Source organism: Melanostigma gelatinosum (assembly GCF_949748355.1).
Source record: "Melanostigma gelatinosum genome assembly, chromosome: 17".
Classification (NCBI taxonomy): domain Eukaryota; kingdom Metazoa; phylum Chordata; class Actinopteri; order Perciformes; family Zoarcidae; genus Melanostigma; species Melanostigma gelatinosum.
Genome location: NC_136650.1, coordinates 18,915,864 through 18,943,037, shown reverse-complemented (window position 1 = coordinate 18,943,037; position 27,174 = coordinate 18,915,864). Strand labels below are relative to the sequence as shown.

At 41.0% G+C, this 27,174-nt stretch overlaps 2 protein-coding genes across 4 annotated transcripts in view; both read left to right on the top strand.

Annotated features, from left to right (window-relative positions):
• LOC306791534 (growth factor receptor-bound protein 10-like) overlaps window positions 1-22,675 on the top strand; it is a 42,243-nt gene extending 19,568 nt beyond the window's left edge. For all 3 annotated transcript variants that reach the window (XM_079288309.1, XM_079288310.1, XM_079288311.1), the window contains exons 7-17: window positions 10,275-10,390; window positions 12,156-12,230; window positions 12,481-12,618; window positions 12,823-12,933; window positions 14,243-14,341; window positions 14,602-14,679; window positions 15,328-15,444; window positions 16,096-16,162; window positions 16,530-16,617; window positions 16,770-16,863; window positions 17,556-22,675. In XM_079288309.1, the coding sequence (XP_079144435.1) occupies window positions 10,275-10,390; window positions 12,156-12,230; window positions 12,481-12,618; window positions 12,823-12,933; window positions 14,243-14,341; window positions 14,602-14,679; window positions 15,328-15,444; window positions 16,096-16,162; window positions 16,530-16,617; window positions 16,770-16,863; window positions 17,556-17,702 (1,130 nt within the window). In that variant the 3' untranslated portion in view covers window positions 17,703-22,675. The remainder of the gene's footprint in view (window positions 1-10,274; window positions 10,391-12,155; window positions 12,231-12,480; window positions 12,619-12,822; window positions 12,934-14,242; window positions 14,342-14,601; window positions 14,680-15,327; window positions 15,445-16,095; window positions 16,163-16,529; window positions 16,618-16,769; window positions 16,864-17,555) is intronic.
• On the top strand, window positions 888-9,367 carry LOC306791535 (uncharacterized protein). Its single transcript, XM_079288312.1, has 11 exons — window positions 888-1,284; window positions 2,678-2,766; window positions 3,006-3,155; window positions 3,442-3,575; window positions 3,752-3,888; window positions 4,047-4,140; window positions 4,728-4,845; window positions 5,099-5,322; window positions 5,468-5,639; window positions 5,751-5,878; window positions 6,033-9,367. The coding sequence occupies exons 2-11, from the start codon at window positions 2,679-2,681 to the stop codon at window positions 6,348-6,350; spliced, it is 1,563 nt and encodes a 520-aa protein (XP_079144438.1). The 5' UTR covers window positions 888-1,284; window position 2,678; the 3' UTR covers window positions 6,351-9,367.
• Window positions 22,676-27,174: the final 4,499 nt, after the last annotated feature.

The window sequence follows — 27,174 nt, the reverse complement described above, 5'->3', positions numbered from 1 at the left end:
ACGGGGGGGGGGATAAAAGGAGCAAAAAACACGAGACTCATGCTTTGCCTCCTCACTTTAGCTGCGTCTCCGTTTTAAGCTTTATTTATTTCTCTATTCTTTTTTTTTTCTCTGGGTCTGTCTTTGTCCTCGGTGAGGCTTTCCTCCTCCCGAGATGTATTTTTAGAGTCAAAGGATCGCTTTGTGCTTTGCTGCTTGATCTGCGTTCCTGGGAAAAAGTGCACTGGAGAGATGGAATGTGAGGTGAGGAGAGAGGGAGGGAAAGAGAGAGAGAGAGAAATGAAGGGAGAGAGAATAAGAGAGGTTGAGTGTGTGTGTGGTGGGGGGGGGGCTGGACTAAAGCGTCATACCAGAGAAGCAAGGAACCAATCGCGCCTCTCTGTCGGACGAGCCCCTAGCCTTTCTAGCCAATCAATCTTTCCTTAACCCTCCACAGGAAATTACACTGCCAGCGTGCAGCACAGTCAGACAGTCAGACAGTCAGACAGTCAGACAGTCAGACAGTCAGACAGTCAGACAGACAGACAGACAGACAGTCCCTCCCTCCCTCCCACCCTCCCTCCAGAATATATCAGACATTCCCACCCCTAAACTGCAGCCAGAATACATTATTAGCAAGAAAAGCCTCTAAAGTTTTACCAAAATGTGTGTTTGTGTTAATAAAACAAGGCTTTGTGAGTTAATCTGGACGGGGAATTGGTGCTAAATCCTAGTTGCTATCATTTTATGTGTCTCCATGCAGAACTAGAACATCCTGTCACTATCTATTTCTAACTCTGAGATCATATACCCTCAACTTCAAGAAAGAGGAGCGCGCACACACACACACACACACACACACACACACACACACACACACACAGAGAAAGTAATTGTGCCTCTGTGGTGCACGGTGAGCAGGTTAGGCCTGTGTGAGCTCTTAATGTTCGGTTGTGTGTTTGTCTGTGGCTTGTACTTTGCTTATGGCTTCGCTGCTCTCAGCAATCAGCCTAAATACACAGGAAAAACGGGAGAGTAATTTTTCCGGAGTTACAATTATTTTCCACTGAAGGAGTCATATTTAATCATTTTGGAGTGTAATTACTTCCAGTAGCCAGTAGAGTGTGAGTAAATATTCAGAATAAAATCTATTGGAGTAAAACAGCGTGACCACGCCCACAACGGTTCCTTAAGTTTCGTTTCTGCCGCCATGACACCTCTCGCTACACTGGAATGAGCTGACGTTTTATGGAACGGAAGGGCTGAAGTGAGGAACAGAAGACGGCATTTGAAATAACATGTCAGGTAAGGTCATTCGTTTTGGTTAACTTCATGTGTGTAAGGTACATTGTGTAGCAACATTGCAGCTAACCTAACGTTACTTCACTATTTGCATTGTCAGATATGAGCCGTAGCTTCTGATTGTTCGCGTTAGCAGATGCTAACGGTAGCTTCTAACGTTTTCACATAACTTAGTCACAGTCAAACGTTAGCTTCTAACGCATTAACATCAATTCGCAAAATATTTGGTGGTTTATGGACATATTAACGTCGACACACCTGGATTAAAGTCTCAATAAAGTAGTATTAGCTATCATCAGTAGCCAGCGGACTTCACTGAGCAGGTGCATGTGTGTTTTATTCTGTGTAGAGGGGCTGTCTTTTGCTGCAGTTAGTTGGTGCAACAGGTACATTTTACTGTGAAAATGGCTATGTAGAATTTGCAGTTTGTTGGCGTCAACACGTGTATTTTACTCAGAAAGGAGCTGTTAACGACCGTTTTAAGCTGCATTTGTTGGCGCTAACCTGTGTATTTTACTCTGAAAAGAGCTGTTAAAAACCGTTTTAAACGGACTGTTTCTAGCTGCGTTTGTGGGCGCTAACACGTGTATTTTACTCTGAAAAGAGCTGTTAACGACTGTTTTAAGCAACTGTTTCCGGCTGCGTTTGTTTGCGCTAACACGTGTATTTGACTCTGAAAAGAGCTGTTAACGACTGTTTTAAGCAACTGTTTCCGGCTGCGTTTGTTTGCGCTAACACGTGTATTTGACTCTGAAAAGAGCTGTTAATGACTGTTGGACTGTTTCTAGCTGCGTTTGTTGCCGCCAACACGTGTATTTGACTCTGAAAAGAGCTGTGTTGATGGACTGTGTTTCGCTGCAGTTCATCAGCACCCTGGTCGATGCAACATGTGTGTTATACTTTGAAAAAATGCACTTCACTCTGTTGACTGCTAAAACTAGCTGGGCTTGACATTGGCACGGGCCACTCGCGAAGTGCGGGTAGAATTCCGCAGCATAAGCTGATTGATCTGTTGCACTGTGGCATGCTAGAGACGGCCAAGTCGGAGACAACCAGGTGAAGTAGACATTGTTCAAGATGAGACAACTGGTTACATTTCTGATGATGTGTTCACGCCAAACGCAGTAGATTACATACAAAGTCTATGCACAGCCACTATGAGACTGGAGTGACGCGAATTGGCGATTCAAGCGAATGAACAGGTCCCTTTAGTACAGCGTAATAAAGACGTGCTTAAAATGTCCCTCGTTTTTATAATGAAATAGTTTACCCTTGTGGAGACCTACTATTAGTCCATGCATCATGTCTTTCTAATGTTGGCTTACTGTGGTATTACTAATGTTGGCAGTCAGCTGTTTCTGATAATGAAACTAATTTAATTGTTTTTGTCATGAAGGATGCAAGCTGTAAGAGTGAAGTACAGAGATCGTCAGAAGTACATTTGTTATGAGGGGCAACTAACCTTCAAATCATTTTTGGATTGTGGTGAGTGAAAAATATTGCACACACTAACCTGTGGAACAATACACTTGGGATGTCACTCTATGTTTTGCATACCTGAAAGTCTTTTCCCTGGAATAGCAAAGGTCTGCATGGAACACTGTCAGTTTTGGGATTACAATGTTCAAGTGAAGATGGCCTTCTGATTGCTGTCTGTTATGTTTTTCTGCAAATACACAACCGATTCATCACTAAGCTTGTCCCTTGGTATTTTGTCTTCACAGTTGCCAAGAAATTTGACCTTCCAACCTTGGACTTAAAAGTCTATGATGAATCAAAGACCGAAGTTGATGAGGAGGTGTTTGAGTTTCTACTAAAGAAACAAGACATTGGTGTGCTGGAGATTTGTCTACCCCAAGACCCAAATCTTGAGGGTTAGTTACTTATTAGCTTATAACTTCATATTTATCTGTACGGCTTGGTCAATCTAACATGTTTTGAATATGCAAGACAATTTAATATATCTGAGTTGGGGTTTTTTAAAATCTTATTTAGATATTTTGAAATCATCTCTGCTCACCCTTTCCACAATTTCTGGAACTGTTGTGGGCATGATACAATGTGAAATATTTGCATTCCTCTAATAATGGATGTGTGCACTTATATTGTCTTATAGTCACATTGTTAATCACATTAGTTCAATGTTAATATGATTTCTAGATTCTTTGAGCTCCCCTTCATGCTCCTCCTTTGCAAGCTTCAGTGGAGACAATGAGAGGGACTCGGACGACACCACTATATTGCAGCATAGTCCTGCTACAAGACAAAGAGATGAGGGAAGTCATCTAGCTCAGGTAAGCTCTGCAGTTTCCCTTGCATCCTTTCTGAAGGTTTAAAAAAAATGCCAAGGTTGAATGGTAAATGGCTGAATAACTGAAGTTGTAAAATTGTGGCCATTCTGTTTGATAATACTTGATGTCATTATTGTTTTAAACGTTTCATTGTGTTCATTTTTGTTCTTCCCACTTAGATGATTGAAGACATCCTGAAGAACAAACCTGGAGGAGAGAGGATCATGAATGAGTATGCCCGAACAAAAAGCCTAACGGATGCCAGAAGACGTGATATGGTCAAGATATTGGTCGCACATATGACAAGTGAACATGGGTATGTTGTCATGTTGTTATTATTACATACCTGCACTCCTAATACACATGTGTGTCTTGAATTGACACAGTACAACACCCCTCTTTTAGCAGGTGGAATTTACACATCAATACTTTTGATTGGAGCACATATAGTAAAGTCTGTGTGTTTGTGTGTAGGACAAGTCCTTCAAGGCGCGTTAAAGAGGACTACGCAAGGGGCATCACTACCTTGTACCCATACCTGGCCGATCCTAGGAGCAAGTTAGGCTATGTAAGTACATTAAAACGTCTAACTTATTTACTTTTCACTTGCTTGGAATGTAAATATTTCAACTGCTGTTTTACAGATGGGTAGTGTTTTTATTTCAAATAAAGATCTGTAAACATTACTGCATGGCAACAAGGGCTGTCACTTTTTGAACATTTGTTTGAATGTAATTAACATTCAAACTCTAATGACTCATTTGAATAAAAAATGTACAGTCTATATCCACAGCTGACTGTTTAACGTAGTTTACTTTGTCACCCAACAGAGGGCGCTCTAACGTATTGCGTGTCATTTCATATTTGTTCGAGTGTTATTTTTGGAAAAGGTGACAGCCCTAATGGCCACCATCTCTGCCTTCCCCGTAAGTTGAACTCTGGCGGTGTTAAAGCTCAGTTTACTTTCGCACCGCAAGGGTTAGCCCATTAACAAGACACAACACTAACCGTGTAATACAATAACCTCTGTTTTTCAAAATAACTGTCATTAGAAAGAAAGGCCTCATCACAATACTAGGAAATATGATAGTTTTTGGGGAAAGATTAAACTATTTCAACTTGTTCAATCAAACTGAATAACCCTTTTTACTTTAGGAGCATTATTACAATGCAGAAGATGGGAGTGGGTATCTGGCATGGAGACTGAAATTTGTTCAGAAGGAAGCATCGGAGGGAAAAAAGAAGACCTGCAGTCAGTCACAAACACTAACTGGTATGTGTGAAGTCTAATTCATAATGCATGATGAGGGAATAATCATATAATGTATATATATATATATATATATATATATATATATATATATATATATATATATATATATATATATATATCCTATTTTTCTTCTGGAGACGTAAGTGCCTGCATGGCCATCCTTGCAGAGTTTTCCAAGCCTTATTTCTTATATCTTAGGACATAATATCATATACTAACCCAGTAATTGATAAAAGTGCCACCACTATTACAGGTGGTCCAAAAGCAGAAAGAGACTCATTCAGAGTGGAAAACGGGCTAACCACAGAAAGCCTGTGCTGCGAGGCCATTGCGCTTATGAAGCATACAGCTGATGAAGCAACTGTGAAGGAGAAGATGAAGCAGACCTTTACCTATCGCCAAGACATGGTTCATGACCCAGTGAAGTCCTCTGAACTATTCACAGCGTTTCCAAGATTCCTGGACATGGCAGGACTGGTATGTGAACGTTCTACTGCCACTGTCATGACAATATTATTTCTGTTCTACAATAGCCTGGGTAGGGTTGTAAGATCTGTCATGACCATGGTGCTACACCATAATGTTTACTGTTCTGTTTTGACCAATTCTATCTTGTCTGCAGATTGACCAAGACTTTGGTCTGATGTTTGGGGATGCTGCTACTACAAAGTTCCTGGAGAGATGGCCTACTATCTACAAACAGAAAGTCCTCGAACAAAGCCGTGGCCTCACACAGACAGCCGATCTTCAAGACCTGGTTCAAAATGCTGAATGCACAACAGACGTGGAAAATGGTATGCTAAAAGTTAAGGATCATAGTTATGGAAGAGAGAATAGTTTTTGAATGAAAAATGGATTGACTGTTCGCTTGTAGTAAATGCTTGTTTATGAATTTTTACTTCCAGGATGGGACAGTGACATGTCATCCATTTTGGTTCTTGTCCACCTTCTACCACCATCACCACATGGCCGCAAGAGACCAGGAAAACTCTCAGCCAGACAAGCCAGTGACCGTCTTGTGAAATTCATTAAGGTGAGGTTACAGTTCAATTAAACTGGAAAATCGTCACTGTTCTGTCCCCTTTTCTAAACCTTTCAATCCTCTTTTTAAGATTATGGTCAATTAAGACATTTCCTTAAACTGACTAATTTTATAGCTGACTAATTCATTATTTTTTCTGTCACAGACTGGGATGAGCATCCAGGGGCATCTGGACGGCATCGTGGAAAGCCTTCAACCATACCTGCTAGCTGTGGGGACCCAGAAGAGTCTGATTCACAAATACTTCATTGTGATTGACAAGCATGCAATACCTTGTAAGTCACCAGACACACTTGCCTGTTTTGATGAGCTTTTCAAAGCTCATTTTGTCTTTGGTACTTCGTACAACCAGGATCTGGTAAATGTGTACAACTTCTTGCAAACCACGATCTTTGAAATCGATGTTGATACCACTAAGGTGAATCCAAGGGTTGCAGAGTTGAGGGCTCGGATGCTGCATTGAGTTGATACGAAGATGTTTTGTTTTATTTGCAAAATCCCCCAGGCAAACACCAATTCCCTGACAAAACACTTGAAGTTGATCCACGGACTTTGTTCAGGAAAGACCCTTCGTCTTAAATGTGGTCAGGCTGGTTGTTCACTAGTTTATGGCACTTTTTCTGGGTTTCGAAAGCATCTAAATAAAGCACATGAACCTTGTTCTGATCCTGGTGAAGGCCCATCTACATCTGAAGATTTAGCAGCAAGTAATTTTGATGACTTGCCAGCAAGAAGTTCACCTTCTGACTCAGTCCTTCTCAAAAGGAGTCTTGTAGACAGCTGCGCTGCAACAGTAGCCGAACTTAAAGTGGCAGGCGTAAGTGAAACAACTGTTAACTCTTTGGTAATTTCGATGGAAGAGATTGTTGACGATATCCATAATCAAGCAAAAGAATCTGTGAAGAAGTGTCTATCTTTACAGGAGCCTATCAAAAGCGACATTGAGAGCAAAATTGATCAGTGTTTCGAAAAAATGGAAAATCCCTATGGTGTATTAAATTCTGAGAGTAAAAGAAGGCAGTATTTTACAGAGAAGTGGGGAAGGGTAGACTTAGTTGAATATGTTCTTGGTACAAGATTTGATACCCTACGCAATCGCACCACTGGAACTTATGATCAGGTTGTTGTCACTGATAAATTAGTTTACATCCCTATTTTGAAAACTTTACAATTTATTTATCAACATCCTAACATAAAAGAGATGATGCAGACTTCAAGTTCAGGAGAAAATCTTCATGACTTGTGCGATGGAGATCTTTTCAAGAGTCATGATCTATTTTCAAAACAGAAGCATGCCATTCTGATTCAGCTTTTTTATGATGATTTTGAAACTGCAAATCCTTTAGGCTCAAAACGGGGAATACATAAATTAGGTGCACTCTATTTCACCTTGCGGAATTTTTCTCCCAAGTACAACTCAAATCTGCTTAATATTCATTTGGTCGCTTTATTTCATGCCCAAGATGTTAAAACATATGGCTTTTCTAAAATACTTGATCCACTTATGCAGGATATTAAAATACTTGAGAAGGATGGAATTCGGGTCCCCTTGTATGATCAGCCAGTGTATGGAACTATTGTCCAAGTTACAGGTGACAACCTTGGTCTTCACAGTTTGTTTGGTTTTGTTGAATCATTCAGTGCCAGATATTGTTGCCGCTTCTGTCTTGCTGAGAAAGAAGACTTTCAGACTGAGTTTAATGAAGATTCACCCAAGATAGTTTTGCGAACTCGCGCACTTCATGCGGAACATTGCCAAATGATGGAGACAAATCCCACTCTTCCCTATGTGATGGGCGTTAAACGTTCTTGCATTCTAAATTCCTTGCAATATTTCAATACATGTGAAAACTTCTCTGTCGATATTATGCACGATATCTTGGAGGGAGTGGCACAATATGAAATGAAACTTCTATTACTGCACTTGAAAGATAAGTACACAACATTAAAAGAAATAGACTGTAGAATTAGGAGTTTTAACTATGGCTATATGGAGCAAAACAACAAACCTCCTACAGTTAAGTTAAGGGAGGACTCAAATGACTTGGGGTTGAATGCAATCCAATCCTGGTGTTTACTTCGCAATCTACCACTTATCTTTGGAGACTTGGTTTGTCCAAATGATCAACACTGGTATTTGCTACTGCTTTTGCTTCAAATTGTAAACATTGTATTTTCACCAAAGTTATCAAAGGGTATTACTATTTTTTTGAAACACTTAATCGTGGAACACCACAGGTTGTTCAAGCATTTGTTTCCAAACAAAAGGCTGCTACCAAAACATCATTTTATGGTGCATTACCCTATGTGTATTCTTAAAATTGGACCACTTTTGCATAGTTGGTGCATGCGCTATGAAGCAAAGCATCATTTCTTTAAGAAACAATTAAAAAGCTTCAAAAATATCACTAAAACTTTGGCCAAGAAACACCAAAATCAAATAGCATACAGGTGGCAGACATTTGATCCCAATGAAGTGATAATTGGTCCAGGTAATATGGTAGCTTTAAATGTGCTAGACTGGGGCTATGAGATAGCTGAGACTATTCAGGTACCAATTGACACCAAGGTTTTAAATATTAGATGGGCCAAACACCATGGAAATATGTATCGGACGGGTTTAGTCGTTTGTCTGAAGGTTCATTGTGAGATGCCAGTTTTTCACAAAATCCACCATGTAGTTCTGAAAGATGAGAGGTTATTGTTTGTTACATTTGCCCTGCAAACAGTGTGTCTTGATGAGCATTTTAATGCATATAAAGTTGTGTGCACAAAAGACGGACCTCATGTAGTTGATGTGAAAGAGATTTTCTGTTATAAAGCATTTGATGTACAAATGTCATACAGGTGTGATGATGCAAGTTTGTTTATTGTGCCATACTGTTTCCTATGATGTCATAGTGAAAAGGCCAAAGTGTTCCAAAGGTCCAAAATGTATTCTGTAAAATATGTATGGATACATTGCACATTTGTAATACAAAATAATAAATTGTGCTTTGGTAAATACTGATATCTGATTTATTTAACTTGTTGGGTTTAATGATAACCTTCCAGAGTAAGTTCTCTCAGGTTTTAATCATAATTTAGTTCTCTATGGAGTGTAATTTAGTTCTATATGGAGTGGAATATAGTTCTATATGGAGTGGAATATAGTTCTATATGGAGTGGAATGTAGTTCTATATGGAGTGGAATATAGTTCTATATGGAGTGGAATGTAGTTCTATATGGAGTGGAATGTAGTTCTATGTGGAGTGGAATGTAGTTCTATATGGAGTGGAATGTAGTTCTATGTGGAGTGGAATGTAGTTCTATGTGGAGTGGAATAGTTCTAAGTTGAGTAAAATGGCAGTAGAGTTGTTTTCATTTTATGCTACATAGAGTAAATTATCATCATCTAGAGTTAAATACAAACACTGAATAGAGTAAAAAATACTCTGAATCATTAACTCTGAGGCAAGAGTAGATTTTACTCTATATAGACTGGGACCAAATGTTGTATTTTATTGAGTAAAATTTTATTCAATTTGAGTAAAATTTACTCCGACAAATTTACTGTGTACATGACATCATCTTCCTGCAATGCCCTCACCTCCTCCTCTCCCCCCCCCCCCCCTCCGTCTCACTCCTCTCCACCTTCACCTCCTCCCGGCCTCGCACTGCTTCTTCTTTTCACTGCCCCTCCTCGTTTAACCTCTCACTCCCGCGCTCGTCTCCTAGTAACAGGCCATTTCTTTTCTTGCTGTGTCATTGTGTGCAATAACAGTATAACTGCTCATGTGTTTGTGCCTCATTTCAATTATCACAAGACATGCAGTTTATACAGCGAACTCTGGCAGTCATGTCAATTCACATCATGGAGATTTGTGAGTCTTAGAAAAGGTGGCAACCTGTGAAAAAAAGACTCATTCTTTCCAATTCATACCAGCTTCCACCTTTTTTAAAAAAAGTACTAGATGAAGTAAAAGAAACGGATTCATAATTGTTCTGGCACATCAAAAGGTTGTTGTGTCTCCTGCTGCCAGAGGACACTGTTCAAAAGAGTTTACAGTAAACAAGGTCCTCTGGTGACAAGGACATCTCAGAAAACGCTTTCAATGTTCACGAGAGAAGAGAAACATGACGAGAGAGACAGGAAATGAATGCAAAAGAGCTGCTTGTTATGCTGCAGATCAGCCCGAAAAGAAGGATGGAAATATGAACCGTGAAATATCGTTACAATGTTAATAAAATGTGTTTTTGTTGTTGAATGAATGATTTATAATTTTAACCGTGTGATGAAGCTCTAAAGCGGCGTACACTGATTTACAATCTGCCTCCAGTTACATCCCGGAGGACAACATATCCCAGACTAACACTGAGACCAACACTGTCTGTCTCCTCGTACAGAGAGATGTCTGGAGGACCACGAGCTGGTGGTTCAGGTTCAAGCCTCCATGAGCAACGACAGTAAATTCCTCTTCAGGAAGAACTATGCCAAATATGAATTCTTCAGGAACCCCCTGGTGAGTCTCTCGCATCCCTGAACAAGTCTGTTATAGTTCTGTCCTCGACTAAAAAAAGGATCTGAGTCGACGAACGCTCTTAGTTGATTTAATCGACAGATCTGTAAAACTGAGTTTCTCCTCAAAGAATCATGGAATTGAAAAGCACCGCTTAAAATCTTTTGTTTATCAGTCGTTTTGTGGAATTAGTTATTTAGCATGAAAAACGCATGAAGAACGATTAATAAATGAAAGGATCTTAGCAGACTAAGATCAAAACGACCTAACGATTAATCTCAGTAGACTAATCAACCAAGACGAGGCTTCAGTTTAGCTCGCACACAGCCGGGGTTCAGACAATTTTCACGCCGTGATGTTTGTGTATTGGAGCTGAAGATGGCAACAAATGTCATGCTGACTTCCAAAAGCGTTACATTTTGTTGCTTTTAGGCAGAAATGACAAAGATGACCCAGTGTTGTCTTTCTCCGTGGGCTAACAAACTCCTCCTTTTATTCCTTGCTCGCAGCTCTGTTTGGTAAAACCCGAGACGGCTGAGAAAGCACGCGGCCCACTGAGTCCATGTTTCTGTATCTCTGGCACTTAAACACAGATTATGACCAATTTGTTTTGCCCACACAGTCCCCAAAGTAAATATTGGACCCATTTCACACAAGCGACACATCTTCTGAACATTCAACTAAATGACATTTTCCGAACACACAAATCAGCAGAAAATGAACTTTGTTCGAGACCTTTCTCAACGACACGCTCTCGCTAGATCTGCCAACTAACATCCACAAACAGTCAATTATTATCCAACTGCATAGCACAAACCAGCTACTATTCTTTCACTAGGACAACCACAAGTAATCAATTTAAACACAATGAAGGACAATTTATTGCAAGCTACAGTATAATATGTGGAAGCGAGCAAATTGCGTAACGCTCTCAGGTTAGCTAGTAGCTTGTTCGTCGGCAACCAAACTGGCAGGATTTCTGCATTGCAGCACTTTGTTTTATCTTGTGTCTGTAAACCTGGAGGCCAAGAACATAGAAAGGAGGGATCCAGAGCGTACAATCGTGATCTTCACTCCATCCAATAGTTGTGGAGCTTTTTCAGTGAGGTCTAACGTTGTAGACTTGCTTTTGTTTGTGTCTCCTCCGAGTACATTCATGTTTGGTGATGTCGAAGCTGAAGCTCATTGGAAGTCTGTCTGGACAACAGCGCCAGCTTTAATATCAAAACGTAAAGCCGTTCATCATTCCGAGGACGCAGACCGGCCTCTGGCAGCATTGCGAGTCGGCGTTGGCATCTTTTGCTGACTCTGGACTCGGCATGGGGCTCGTGCTGTTGCGTGCTCGCCCGGGGTGTACGGTGACATTATTGCCGTGGTGATTTAGGCGAGTGTCAGAGCCAGCAGGTGACCTCAGCTCTGTGGTAATGAGCACAGTAAAACACCAGAGTGCTGTCCGCGGCCTGTCAATCACGCTAAGAGTAGCGCTGCTGGCTAAAGGGGATTACATCAGCGGGTGAGATCATACTGCATCTACTCCCAGGCTGGAGTGCCCTCTCTCTCTCGCTCGCTCGCTCTCTCTCTACCTCTCTCGCCCCCACCACTTGTCAGACACACTCACAGAAAGAGAGACGTATTCTGCATAGAGAAACACGAGCCCTCTCTGAGCTTGCATCTGCACTAAGTGGTTTCTAGTGCCTCTCACTCTTTCTTTCTCCCTCGCTCATTGTCTCTCTCTCTCTCTCTCTCTCTCTGTGTTTTTTACATCCAGAACTTTTTTCCGGAGCAGATGGTGGCTTGGTGTCAGGAGTCCGATGGCTCGATCCCTCAGTCACAGCTCTTACAGGTAAGGAGATGACTCGGTGAAGGGACACACACGTCTTGAATAGCACACATGTAAGGGCTTGATTCATCACATAACGCTTAATTTAAGCTCAAAATGAATCCTCAATCTCATTATAATCCTCAAGCTAAACTCTTAAGTAGCCACCCTGGAAAAAGAGCTCTCACTAAAGTGAGGACATCTGGTAGTCAGAAATACATTCAGTTCCCCTGCAGCAGTGTTCCCAATAGATGCCGTTTGTGTGTTTTCGCAGAACTTCCTGAACTCCAGCAGCTGTCCAGAGATCCAGGGCTATATGTACGTGAAGGAGCCCGGACGCAGGTCCTGGAAGAAACTCTACATGTTCCTGCGACGCTCCGGGCTCTACTACTCTACGAAAGGAACGTCCAAGGTGACGAGTTATCGGTTATAGACGGTTTACCTTTCAGGATTGACAGACAACTAGTTGAGTTGCGGTTGCAACATAAGAAGAAAAATACTCATCTTAACGAGTCATTTTCCTAAGCTCAATAAACGACAAAGAATAAGTTCTGAAGCAGTCCATACGTCTTCTCTTTAAGTCGTTGTTGACGTCCCTTTCCGTCTGCCTCTGCAGGAGCCCCGGCACCTGCAGCTGCTGTCGGATCTGGAGGACAGCAACATCTTCACCATCGTCTCGGGCAGAAAGCTCCACAACGCTCCAACCGATTACCAGTTCTGCATCAAGGTGACGCTCAAGAACATGCTGCAACCCGAGCAGCTCATTTAATCCGTTGCTGGAGATTGACATTCATCTGCAGGTTGAATGTGATGATCATACTTTCTACAGTCAAAATGTCGTCGCGCATTTTTCAGGTAGATTTGGTGAGATTCCCTCAAACCCGATAAGAGAAGAGAAACTGTACCAGGTAGTGTGTTTCTTAAATGGTGGCATTAGGAGTAATGCAGTGGGATTGTGACATTTTTTTAATGTAAAATTTAAGACACACACACACACACAGACCAGGCAACCGGGGTGTCAGATGCTGCCAGCGGGGATATTGGGTGAGGGATTTAACTTGGCTGCATTGTTGCTATGGGGACATGAATGAATTTACCGGTCGGGGTTTCATCTGCGGAGCAGTGTGTCTAACGTCCTCGTTACTGATGGAGGGGAAAGGAGAGAGTCTGCTGTGATGCTGTGACGGTCCTCACTAGAAGGACTTTAATGCTGTGTATTGTTTTAAGCACAACGAAATGTAATTTAGTGAGTTTTAATGCTGTCATGTGGTCAAATAAAGCTTATAGTTTCAGAATTTGGAAAAATAAAAGTTCATCTGAGAATGTCCTTCAGTGTCGTTTTACGTAGATTAACAAGCTGATTTCTCATTCAAATGATCCCATTATTTGCACTTGACTCCATAACAAAAATGTGCTTCAAAGGTTAGAAGAGTAAAAGCTTGCACATTTTATTCCAAGTAGAAATAACACATTCTTCCTTTTCCAAGTGAAATGCAGTGAAATGCACCCTCGTTCAATTGAATACAGTTGGAGGTTGAGCAGCTACTGACTCACTTGCTCTGGTATGGCAGCAGTAGCTCGCGGCGGCTAATGTTAGCAAACTTTGGAGAGATGTTGCGGTCTAACTGACACTAGAGTGAGCTTGCTAACTTTAGGACTGTTACTGTTATACTCTACTACAGCGGAACCTTTTTATCTTTTACTATTGTCCCATAGTTGGTACTTGTGGCGACAGTGGTTATTGTTCGACAACATCACGTAATCTGGCATAAAATGCAACTATAAAGGCTAATTGTGTGTTATCAACTGCTGCATGTGATTGCATATAATGTACCACGAATCAATACAAATTACTTTACCAATCTTTGCAACCGCGGAAGTACAAAACATTACAGTCTTGCCCTGCATGCCACAAGTTTGAGGGTCTGTACGAAAAGCTGAAATGCCAGAAACTACAAAAGAGGCCTTTCTTCTTCTTGTTCATGATGCGTGTCTCATTCATTCATATCCCGCTTTGTCCACTGTTTGGTTTACAGCCCAGCAAAGTGAGGAGTGACTGTAAGGAGCTAAAGATGCTGAGTGCTGAGGACGAACAGAGCAGGACCTGCTGGATGACAGCCTTCAGACTGCTCAAAGTACTTCCTTTACTTTCACATGTTGTAATTGTGGCCGTGGGTCATATGACTGTACAGTTCAGAGGGTTGACAGACTGCAAACTAGAACCCAAACCTAGTAGTGACTTAAAGTTACTCCGAGGACCTTTTCCAGGATCTGACAGCGTGCTCCAGTCAGTCCTGGTTCTGGTTCTCTCGTGCCTCCCTTCCCTCCAAGGAATACATTTTGCCATCTCTTGGAAACACGAGTTGATGCCGTCTCTTCTCTTGTGTCCTCGCAGTATGGGATACTACTGTATCAGAGCTACAACGTTCCCCGGCAGAGGAAGTCCAACCTCTTGCCGTTCTCTGCACCCGTGGTGAGTATCTGCTCTCTGACATCACCGTCGCACAGCCTCAAACCCCCACCCATCCCAGACTGATCCAGATCAATCCATTGATTGGCTGATGGTGAATTGGAATCACCTTGCGTCCCCCTTGTGCGTCGCTCCTTTAAAGAGGGAACGCCGTGGGCTCGCTCACTTTTACGTGTCGTGATTTGTTGCTGAAATGAATTTTGATCGGAACAATCATTGCTGCTGTTGACCTTTTGTTAGTCAGGTGACAACAATGTAGTGAAACCCTGACCCTTTCTTTTAACACACTGTTTTTAAGGTCTGCAATCCATAAATATATCTTGTCTCAAAGGTGTCAACGTGTGACGTAAAATAAGTACTGTAACTTTTTAAGCTGAATTATATGTCTATAAACCATGCTAATTATGATCATTATTGCTTAGATTTAAGCACAGTTCTTCAAATGACTTTACAAACTGAATAATTAGTGCAGGAGAGGCTTGTGCTTTTCCTCAGTGTGTCATTTGTGGAGTGACTGAAGTGGGTTTCCCGTGCAGACAGGATTTGTCATGCCCCAGTGAGTGTGTCTGGCTTGTTTGACCTCTGACCCTTGTCTACCCCCCCTTGTGCACCCCCTCCCCCTACTCCCCAACCTGCCACGTCTCCTAACAGCGGAGTGTGTCTGAGAATTCCCTGGTCGCCATGGACTTCTCCGGGCGGACCGGCCGCGTCATCGACAACCCCGTTGAGGCCCAGAGCGCCGCCCTGGAGGAGGGACAGACCTGGAGGGTAAGAAGGGGGACGGATTCAAGCTCCAGTTGTTTGATGCGATGAATTCAAAGAATAGTTTCCTTTTAAAAAAACGCCATTTCATCATCAACTCTTCTTTGGTTTAGTTTGTATTGCAAGTCATTCGAGAGCACGGCCTTTTCTTTCCTTCTTTCCTTCTTTCCTTCTTTCTTTCTTTCCTTCCTTCTTTCCTTCTTTCCTTCTTTCTTTCTTTCTTTCCTTCTTTCCTTCTTTCCTTCTTTCTTTCTTTCTTTCTTTGACCAACATGGTTGTGCAGAAGCCTTTTTCCCTTTGGAGCTCGTTTATCTTGCCCCTGCATCGCTGCAGCTCCACTCATCTGTTGCTGCGATCACAGCTCTGACGAGGCTAAAGCAGCTGCTCACTCCTTTTGTTTCTTCGTTGTGGACAAAAGCAAATCTTTACAATGTTTTTTTTTTTTATTTTTTTTTTTTTTTGTACCGCACTAAAAAGAATCAAACTTCAACAGAGAGCCACAAGAAAATCAAATTATTTGTGTTTTTGGTTCAAATGTTTCAGTGTGTCATGAGGGGCGGTCGAGGCTCGTAGCTGGGTGGCTGATTTGAAGGGTTTTTGTTTTCTTTGTCGTGAACTTATGGTAAATGTTGCACATGTGCCCTTTCCTCTGCATAGAAACGGAGCCAGCGTATGAATGTCCTGGGCAGTCCCAGCCCCCTGCACCCCTCCCCTCTGAACACAGGTACTCTCCCCTCAGACCTCTAACAGATACGACATTAATCACCAGACCGTGTCTGACTCCTCTTCCACCAAAATGAATGCGTACATGCAGATCTTTTTTAAACATTCCCATTCTAGGGGAACATCAGGAACGCTTTGAGTGAATTTATTTACGTTTGGCACGAACATCAACTTGGAGTAGTTTGTCCCGATTGTAACCTTTCCCACTGAAGACAAAAGCCAGATGTTGGCAGTTGTTTGTGAGTATTTTGTCCAGTGGGAAAGTGTTTATTTGGGTGTTAACCTTTCCTTGCCCGGGGCTCATAGATATACTGATGTGCAGCGATTATGAACATAACTAAATTCTCTAAATTCTGTCTTTCTTGTAGTGATCCACAGGACACAGGTATGGTTTCATGGTCGCATCATGAGAGAGGAAGCCCACAAGATGATCATTCAGCAAGGCCAAGTAGACGAGTAAGAACAAAGTTTTTATGTTGAACTATACGAGTGGGAAAAGGTTGGGAACTGTGGTTTGATGTGATGAATGTTGCTCATGTAAAATATGATATATATATTATACTTCATGTAGCAGTTTGATAATTTCTCTCCAACGTTCTGTGTGTCAGATTATTCCTGTTGCGGGACAGTCAGAGTAATCCCAAGGCATTCGTGCTCACCTTGTGCCACCACCAGAAGATCAAGCACTTCCAGATCCTTCCGGTCAGTCACATTACACAACACAATCGCTGCAGGAAGTATGTCGTGCTCGCTTGTAAAATCCACTGAAATAAGACACAGAGAGGCAGATTACTGCTTTACCGTCTTAGAAAATGACACAACTCAGAATTGTGCTGACAAGGTGATATATATATTTGTTTAGGACAGTGAAATTACCATGGTTTTTACATTTCATGTTTGTAGTTCAATTACTAAATCTGCAGTCATGGTCTCAGAAGCCAGCTATCACGGCTTCACCAGCAGAGAAACATAGATTTCAAGCAGGTCCACCCTAATGCTCTGAGATCCAGCTTAATCTCATCGTATAAAGAAACATCTGGCCTGCTACATACCATGCCTTTTTAAGATTTTAAAATAAGTGTTTCCTTCCTCCCAGGCAGCCATCTGTTTGAATTTATTTTATTACAGTAAATAAATCAACTTGAAAAGGCTTAAAGGGCCAGTTCACCCAAATTACAATGGAGACATTGTTTTTCACCTGCCGCTAGAGGTAAGGTATGCGGCAGAAGGTGTTGGGCTGCTGATGGACGCTAGATGAAAAGTCAGGGGATCACCAAAGTCAGTTCAATTCATCCTCCTGTGAATGTCTGCACAATATTTCATGGCTATCCGTCCAATAGTCGTGTGAGGGTTAATTAACTGTCCTCTCTCCTCCCTCTGGCTCCGGTCTAAAGTGTGAGGAGGACGGTCAGGTGTTCTTCAGCCTCGACGACGGCGCCACCAAGTTCACCGATTTGATCCACCTGGTGGAGTTTTACCAGCTCAACAGAGGAGTGCTGCCCTGCAAGCTCAAACACCCTTGCACCGCCGTGGCCTTGTGACACTCCACGCCCCCAACACCTCCGACCCCTTTTTTTGCACACCTCTCACCCTGAGACCCCTATCCCCCATCTGCCCCTCCCTCACCAACGCAATGAGGTTGAGCAGATAAGAGAAAAGTTAAGTCAAGTTTTGGGGATGTGAACAACTCGACAGGAGCCGGCATTGGAGGTTTGATTTCCCCCGGTGCGCCAGTGCTTTTCTCCGCCATACCGCTGTTTTGGATGTTGGAATAGGAACCGATTGGACAGTTCAAGCATTCCTGCGATGTTGTCATGGAGAGATTGTTTTGTCATTGCCGTTTTGACCCTGGAGAGAGACCGCATGTAGTGAAATCACAAGACAACTAAGGTCTGTTCAAAAAAGAGTGCTTCGGGTCTCTCGGGTTGGGTCCCTCCCTCAGAGTCCTTCAACCCCTCCGAACCTCCCTCATCCTCCAGGCCTGATAAGCTGTGGTGACCGCACCACCCTCTGACTTCCTCGTCGATAATCAGGGATGGACGGGAACCTCTCCTGGTCTTATCAAACTCGATCCAGGAGTTTTCTCAACCTGTGCAGTCCAGTCTGAATAAGCTGACACCCCGCCCCGCCCCGCCGCGACACCCGAGCGGACTCGATGCTTCCTCTCTGCTGTGTCCTGTTGTCTCACGATCCCCAGACGCAAACCCCCGATCCGGCCTCTCCTCCTCCACCGAAGCTCAGAGAAAAGTCGGGAGAGAAAAAGAGAAGTAGCTGAAGGCAAGATAAGCCGAGCAGTGGCGAGGGTTTTGCTGAAAGGACAGAGGAATGTTTATCGGGAAGGCTGCAACAAGCCTCTCTTGCGGAGTTGATTACTTGATGTCATTTTAATGCTGTTTTTATTACTGTTTATTCAATGCAGAACTAGTTTTGCACTCCCGGGCGGACAGACGACAGCTGTTCTCTCTAGCTAAATGAAGCTGCCTGCTTTTCCGTTCGTCCTCCTCCTCCTCCTGCATGCCTTCTGAAAAACAAAAGCATGCGCGTGAATTTCCACCAGTTCCGATTGGATGACAGTGGCGTGGGAGCAAAGAGAGAGTCGGGGCTGATTATGCAGTGCCTTTCAGGGAGGTTTGTCCGTGTGGCTTGAACCAACATGACCATGCGTTGGTAAAAACTGACTGTGCGTCTGGAGACAATGAGGAAGAGGAGGAAGACTTAAATAGATTCCAGAAAAGTGTGTCCGCCCCCAAGCTTCTACCATTTTTATTTTATGGAAAGGGTTAAATCTGTTGGTGAATTTGTCGTTGAATGTCATTGTCTTTCCTAAGTCTGATCTGAGCTCACTGCTTGCACATTCAGATTATTGATTTGATATTGATGGGTTGGAGCTGTCATGTTGACCACTGTTCCCTCTCTCCAGAAACAGACAAATCAAAGGAAGCACTCCCGTAATCTTTGTTTTTTTGTTTTTGTTTGTTTTAATGTGGAATTGATCAAATGACTTGAAATGTGAACTCGTTGATTGTGCGTCAACACACAGTGGAATGAGATTCACTCGCCTTAAGTGAAAATTGTGAGCCTCGTGTATGAAATGGAAGCTACACTACAATGCACAGATACAGTAACCTATTCCAAGAAGATGGAGTAACATCAACAGAGTCAAAGATTATGTTCAATGGACAGTTTAACATTTTTGCAAATGTTCTTTTTCACTTTCTAGTGGAGAGTTAGATGGCAAGATCGATACCACGCTTAGCTTAGCTTAGCATTAAGACCGGAAACGGCTGACCTGTCTCTTTCCAGGTGTAACAAACCTCCTAGCGCCTCTAAAGCTCACGAATTAACACATTATATCTTGTTGAAGATGACAATGTGTGGTTTTACCAGTGGTTGTGTGCTGAATTATTTCTTGGCTGGGCGACTTCCTCAACTAAGCTAACTAGCTGCTGGCTAGTAACTTTGCGATGGAAATACGTTTTTTAAATATGACTTTGGGTTCCTTTCTCTCGTTGTTTCAGATATTCTAAAGACGGGAAACTGGTGTCAATCTACTCATCTAAATCTTTACGAGAAAGCAAATAAGTGTATTGACCAACATTGACTATTCATAAAAACAGGTGCTGGTAATGCAAACCGGCATTTCTGGGCCTATTTCCTGGTTGGGATGCTGTATTTATCTCAGTTCACTCGCATCAGTGGTGAACATCAGGTTGTGCTGTCAGTCCCTCACAATCGCACAATAAGGACGTCGTTCTTCAACAGCAATCTTGCAATAATCGAACAAGCAGACATTCATGACAGTGAAAGGTAGAGGAGCCACGGTAGACCAGAATGCCTTGTAGCCATCGGGCATGTTGTCGGTAAGGGGCTGTAAGTGTTCATTCATTACTTCAGAGCTGAAGTTATTCATTGATTAGACAACAGAACATTAATTGGCAACTATCTGCATAATCACTAATCTGTTTTTAAGACAAAATGCGAGAAACAAAAAGATGATTCTTGCTTCTGAAATGTGAGCTTTTGCTGTTTTTCTTCGTCTTGCGTTATAGGAAACTGAATATCTTACGGACTGTGGGTCAGACAGAAGAATTTGAAGACCTCACCTTGGTATCTAGGAAATTGTAATGGACATTTTTTGTTGTTGTAATTTTCTGACATTTTATCGACTACCAACGATTCACCAATCAATTAAGAAAATCAACAACTTTGCCACCAATCAAAGAAAGAAAGCATTACTGGCAGCCTTTTATAGTTAGGCTAGCTAGCTAACTAGCTAGCTCAATTTCTGTGGCTATGGGTCAATATTTCATTGAAAACAGCACGGCCATACCTATGTCTGTGTGGTTGTAGAAAAGCATTCTGGGAGATGAAGTGAAAAGGAGATGAGGCAGGTGTACAAGGCAAAGTGGGTCCAGAAGAAAAAGTAGAATCTGACACTTAATCACGAAACAAATCTACCGTCACGCCATTATTTGAAATTATCCAACGTTGGCGCCCCCTAGTGGTGGCATTGAAACAACTATTTCCACATGCTATACTGGCATGCAAAGTGGCTTTAACATGTCGTCTGATGATCTTCAAAGCTATCGAGCACCGATACCCATATTAATAGGCCCTCTCCTGATGTCATGTGACCAGCGGGTGGAAATCCCTGCAGACATGTGACAAAACACCTGCTCAGCCTCACCTCCTCCTCCTCTCCATCCGGTGCCAGACTCTCTCTCAGTCCACAGGGTCATCAGACCCCCTGCCTGGCTGACTGAACTCTCTCCAAGTACTGTCATTGACTCCCAATCCACTGCCACCATCGGTCGACCAATCACGTGACTTGAATGACTCGCCAGCTCTGCGTTCCACCAATCAGGCCTTTTTAGTCAGCCAGGGCAGACTCGCTCCAGGGATTGGATAATGCTTGAATCCCCAGCCCCCCTTTCCCCACCTGTGTCCAGCCTGTAAGCTATGGCCCTGTGGTGTGTGTGTGTGTGTGTGTGTGTGTGTGTGTGTGTGTGTGTATGTGTGTATGTGTGTGTATATGTGGATGGCCAGACTGTTATAGTCATTATTCAGGATTGCTTAGTCTGCTGGTTATCATAACTTGCCTTTTAGAGACAGTAAGAGGAAGGTTGTTTGTCGGTTGGGTGAAGCCGAGGATTTAGAGGAGACGGGAGGTTGGCTGGACGTCTCCCAGCATTCCCAGTCTTCACTTCTTTCCTGTCCGTCAGAAAGGGGGCCGCAGAGCCACGTCGCTATGGGTCCTCTCCTCCTGCCTCCATTTGTAATCACTGTGCTACAATGCAATCCCATACACAAGCCCAAGTATATGAATATACCAGTATACAGTATCATTTGTTTTCTAAGTATGTGAAGCTATGGAAGACGTAGATCTAACACTGTACCTAGGTCACAGATCACTATGTATGGGGTGTTATGTTTATGCTCATAACTCCGTGTAAAATGAAGAATGATTTATTTAGTCCTTTTATTTCCATTATTTGATTGTGTCTGTGTATTGAGATTTTTGTGTATTTTCTTTTGGTTTGCCACAAAATTACCTTTTATATATATAAAAACAAAAGAATATACCACAGTATATACAGTATTAAATGAAGCTGTTTTTTTTATTTTTTAGAGATCAAACTGGATTTTTGGCGTGTGTCAAATTTCTGAACATCAGTTGTGTGTAAGCTGACCGGCTATTCTGATGCCATTCTGTTTGAAAACCACATCTTTTGAATATCCCCTCTCTGTCTGTCACGTCCGATTCCATTCGGTTTTTTTTCCAGTTTCAAGAAAACTGAAAGCAAATGAGTGGATATGAAACGTGCACGCACGCACAAACACACACACACGTACACGTACCACTGGTTTTTCGCCATGAGCACACACACCGATGCGTAACCCTTGGGGATATTCTTAGCAGCTTTTGCACACCTATCATCACGAGTAGTGCAGTTATACTCCTTAGCTCAAGAGCGCAGTGCACTTCATTATTACCATTTACTCAGATTTTAAGGTGCATAACAAAGTTTGTTTGTTTTAACTCTTTTTCTTAACTACGCCTATTCTTGCACCAGGTGCCTCTTGTCTGTGAACGGTATCAAGTCCTTAGTTGCCATCCGTCCAACTCGCTGCGTTCATTTACAGTTCGCTGTAACTGAAGCCGACTGGAACTAATGAATCCGAATATCAGGTCAACATCACATACAAGTCACGTCGACGTTGGTGACTCACAGTGTAGGTGCAAGTGGAGCTGACCTAGTGTCGGTTGTGTTTTATGTTTGGGTTGAGATCAATATGGGCTGAAGTCGAATTGACATTTCAGGGAAAGAATCAAAGAGCATATAAACCGTTATCATTCTTTTCCAGGTAACCCCACTGCTTTGCTTCATTCTGTCTGTACGGCTCCTGGATCGACATTGTATCCTGTTCAGGTATTTTTGTACAAATAAGGGACTGATATATTCTCTGTTTATTGGAAATTAGAATAAAAGACAATGTTGCTATAAACCAAAAATGTCTGGTCTGGTTCTGTGTTGTTCGCCCCCTCCCACAAACCAGCGAGTTCATGTTCTTGTTTGTAGGACCTGCTGTCGTGACTGTCTTTGGTTAACCCAACTCATTACATGTTTGACTGAATGAAGTCAGGCCGGTGGGCTCATTGACTTTTATGCTTGAATGAACCAAACAATTTACAAACAGCAAAGCAGTGTAACTGTTGCATTACAGACCCTTGGTATGTGTCTCAGTAGAAAAGCATTCAATACGTTCAAGACACATAAATACACTCGACTCTGACTTTTGTATGACTTATTTTACTTTGATTTATTTCAACATGCTATACTATAGCTTTTTTAACATATACTATGACTTTCTCCGTAGTTGTTTTCGACATGCTATACTGGACTTATTTTGGACGCACTATACTGATTTTTTTCATGAGTTTTGGACGCACTATACTGAATTTTTTCATGAGTTTTGGACTCACTATACAGATTTTTTTCATGAGTTTTGGACACACTATACTGATTATTTTCATGAGTTTTGGACTCACTATACAGATTCTTTTCATGAGTTTTGGACGCACTATACTGAATTTTTTCATGAGTTTTGGACTCACTATACAGATTATTTTCATGAGTTTTGGACACACTACTGATTTTTTTCATGAGTTTTGGACGCACTATACTGAATTTTTTCATGAGTTTTGGACTCACTATACAGATTTCTTTCATGAGTTTTGGACACACTACTGATTTTTTTCATGAGTTTTGGACACCGTATACTATGAATTGTTTCATGAGTTTTGGACACACTATACAGATTTTTTTCATGAGTTTTGGACACACTATACAGATTTTTTTCATGAGTTTTGGACACACTATACCAGGGATTCCCAATGTGTGGCGCCAAAGCTGCCTGACTATACTACGAGTTTTGGACACACTATATACTATGACTTTTTTCACGAGTTTTGGACACACTATATACTATGACTTTTTTCACGAGTTTTGGACACACTATATACTATGACTTTTTTCACGAGTTTTGGACACTATATACTATGACTTTTTTCACGAGTTTTGGACACACTATACTATGACTTTTTTCACGAGTTTTGGACACACTATATACTATGACTTTTTTCACGAGTTGTGGACACACTATATACTATGACTTTTTTCACGAGTTTTGGACACTATATACTGTGACTTTTTTCACGAGTTTTGGACACACTATATACTGTGACTTTTTTCACGAGTTTTGGACACACTATACTATGACTTTTTTCACGAGTTTTGGACACACTATATACTATGACTTTTTTCACGAGTTTTGGACACACTATATACTGTGACTTTTTTCACGAGTTGTGGACACACTATATACTATGACTTTTTTCACGAGTTTTGGACACACTATACTATGACTTTTTCACGAGTTTTGGACACAATATATACTATGACTTTTTTCACGAGTTTTGGACACACTATATACTATGACTTTTTTCACGAGTTGTGGACACACTATATACTATGACTTTTTTCACGAGTTTTGGACACACTATATACTATGACTTTTTTCACGAGTTTTGGACACACTATATACTATGACTTTTTTCACGAGTTTTGGACACACTATATACTATGACTTTTTTCACGAGTTTTGGACACACTATATATTATGACTTTTTTCACGAGTTTTGGACACACTATATACTATGACTTTTTTCACGAGTTTTGGACACACTATATACTATGACTTTTTTCACGAGTTTTGGACACACTATATACTATGACTTTTTTCACGAGTTTTGGACACACTATATACTATGACTTTTTCACGAGTTGTGGACACACTATATACTATGACTTTTTTCACGAGTTTTGGACACACTGTACTATGACTTTTTCACGAGTTGTGGACACACTATATACTATGACTTTTTCACGAGTTTTGGACACACTATATACTATGACTTTTTTCACGAGTTGTGGACACACTATATACTATGACTTTTTTCACGAGTTTTGGACACACTATATACTATGACTTTTTTCACGAGTTGTGGACACACTATATACTATGACTTTTTTCACGAGTTTTGGACACACTATACTATGACTTTTTTCACGAGTTGTGGACACACTATATACTATGACTTTTTTCACGAGTTTTGGACACACTATATACTATGACTTTTTTCACGAGTTTTGGACACACTATACTATGACTTTTTCACGAGTTTTGGACACACTATATACTATGACTTTTTTCACGAGTTGTGGACACACTATATTATGACTTTTTTCACGAGTTTTGGACACACTATATACTGTGACTTTTTTCACGAGTTTTGGACACACTGTACTATGACTTTTTTCACGAGTTTTGGACACACTATATACTATGACTTTTTTCACGAGTTTTGGACACACTATATATTATGACTTTTTTCACGAGTTTTGGACACACTGTACTATGACTTTTTTCACGAGTTTTGGACACACTATATATTATGACTTTTTTCACGAGTTTTGGACACACTATATATTATGACTTTTTTCACGAGTTTTGGACACACTATATACTATGACTTTTTTCACGAGTTTTGGACACACTATATACTATGACTTTTTTCACGAGTTTTGGACACACTATACTATGACTTTTTTCACGAGTTGTGGACACACTATATACTATGACTTTTTTCACGAGTTTTGGACACACTATACTATGACTTTTTTCACGAGTTTTGGACACACTATATACTATGACTTTTTTCACGAGTTTTGGACACACTATACTATGACTTTTTTCACGAGTTTTGGACACACTATATACTATGACTTTTTTCACGAGTTGTGGACACACTATATACTATGACTTTTTTCACGAGTTTTGGACACACTATATATTATGACTTTTTTCACGAGTTTTGGACACACTATATACTATGACTTTTTTCACGAGTTTTGGACACACTATATACTATGACTTTTTCACGAGTTGTGGACACACTATATACTATGACTTTTTTCACGAGTTTTGGACACACTGTACTATGACTTTTTCACGAGTTGTGGACACACTATATACTATGACTTTTTCACGAGTTTTGGACACACTATATACTATGACTTTTTTCACGAGTTGTGGACAGACTATATACTATGACTTTTTTCACGAGTTTTGGACACACTATATACTATGACTTTTTCACGAGTTGTGGACACACTATATACTATGACTTTTTTCACGAGTTTTGGACACACTGTACTATGACTTTTTCACGAGTTGTGGACACACTATATACTATGACTTTTTCACGAGTTTTGGACACACTATATACTATGACTTTTTTCACGAGTTGTGGACACACTATATACTATGACTTTTTTCACGAGTTTTGGACACACTATATACTATGACTTTTTTCACGAGTTGTGGACACACTATATACTATGACTTTTTTCACGAGTTTTGGACACACTATACTATGACTTTTTTCACGAGTTGTGGACACACTATATACTATGACTTTTTTCACGAGTTTTGGACACACTATATACTATGACTTTTTTCACGAGTTTTGGACACACTATACTATGACTTTTTCACGAGTTTTGGACACACTATATACTATGACTTTTTTCACGAGTTGTGGACACACTATATTATGACTTTTTTCACGAGTTTTGGACACACTATATACTGTGACTTTTTTCACGAGTTTTGGACACACTGTACTATGACTTTTTTCACGAGTTTTGGACACACTATATACTATGACTTTTTTCACGAGTTTTGGACACACTATATATTATGACTTTTTTCACGAGTTTTGGACACACTGTACTATGACTTTTTTCACGAGTTTTGGACACACTATATATTATGACTTTTTTCACGAGTTTTGGACACACTATATATTATGACTTTTTTCACGAGTTTTGGACACACTATATACTATGACTTTTTTCACGAGTTTTGGACACACTATATACTATGACTTTTTTCACGAGTTTTGGACACACTATACTATGACTTTTTTCACGAGTTGTGGACACACTATATACTATGACTTTTTTCACGAGTTTTGGACACACTATACTATGACTTTTTTCACGAGTTTTGGACACACTATATACTATGACTTTTTTCACGAGTTTTGGACACACTATACTATGACTTTTTTCACGAGTTTTGGACACACTATATACTATGACTTTTTTCACGAGTTGTGGACACACTATATACTATGACTTTTTTCACGAGTTTTGGACACACTATATATTATGACTTTTTTCACGAGTTTTGGACACACTATATACTATGACTTTTTTCACGAGTTTTGGACACACTATATACTATGACTTTTTCACGAGTTGTGGACACACTATATACTATGACTTTTTTCACGAGTTTTGGACACACTGTACTATGACTTTTTCACGAGTTGTGGACACACTATATACTATGACTTTTTCACGAGTTTTGGACACACTATATACT

What these genes read in the sequence shown, in the direction of transcription:
- LOC306791535 (XM_079288312.1), top strand. Translation starts at nt 2,679, where the DNA reads ATGCAAGCTGTAAGAGTGAAGTACAGAGATCGTCAGAAGTACATTTGT. An exon ending in CATATGACAAGTGAACATGG is followed by an intron (nt 3,889 to 4,046) that starts GTATGTTGTCAT and finishes GTTTGTGTGTAG; the next exon opens with GACAAGTCCTTCAAGGCGCG. An exon ending in CTAGGAGCAAGTTAGGCTAT is followed by an intron (nt 4,141 to 4,727) that starts GTAAGTACATTA and finishes TTTTTACTTTAG; the next exon opens with GAGCATTATTACAATGCAGA.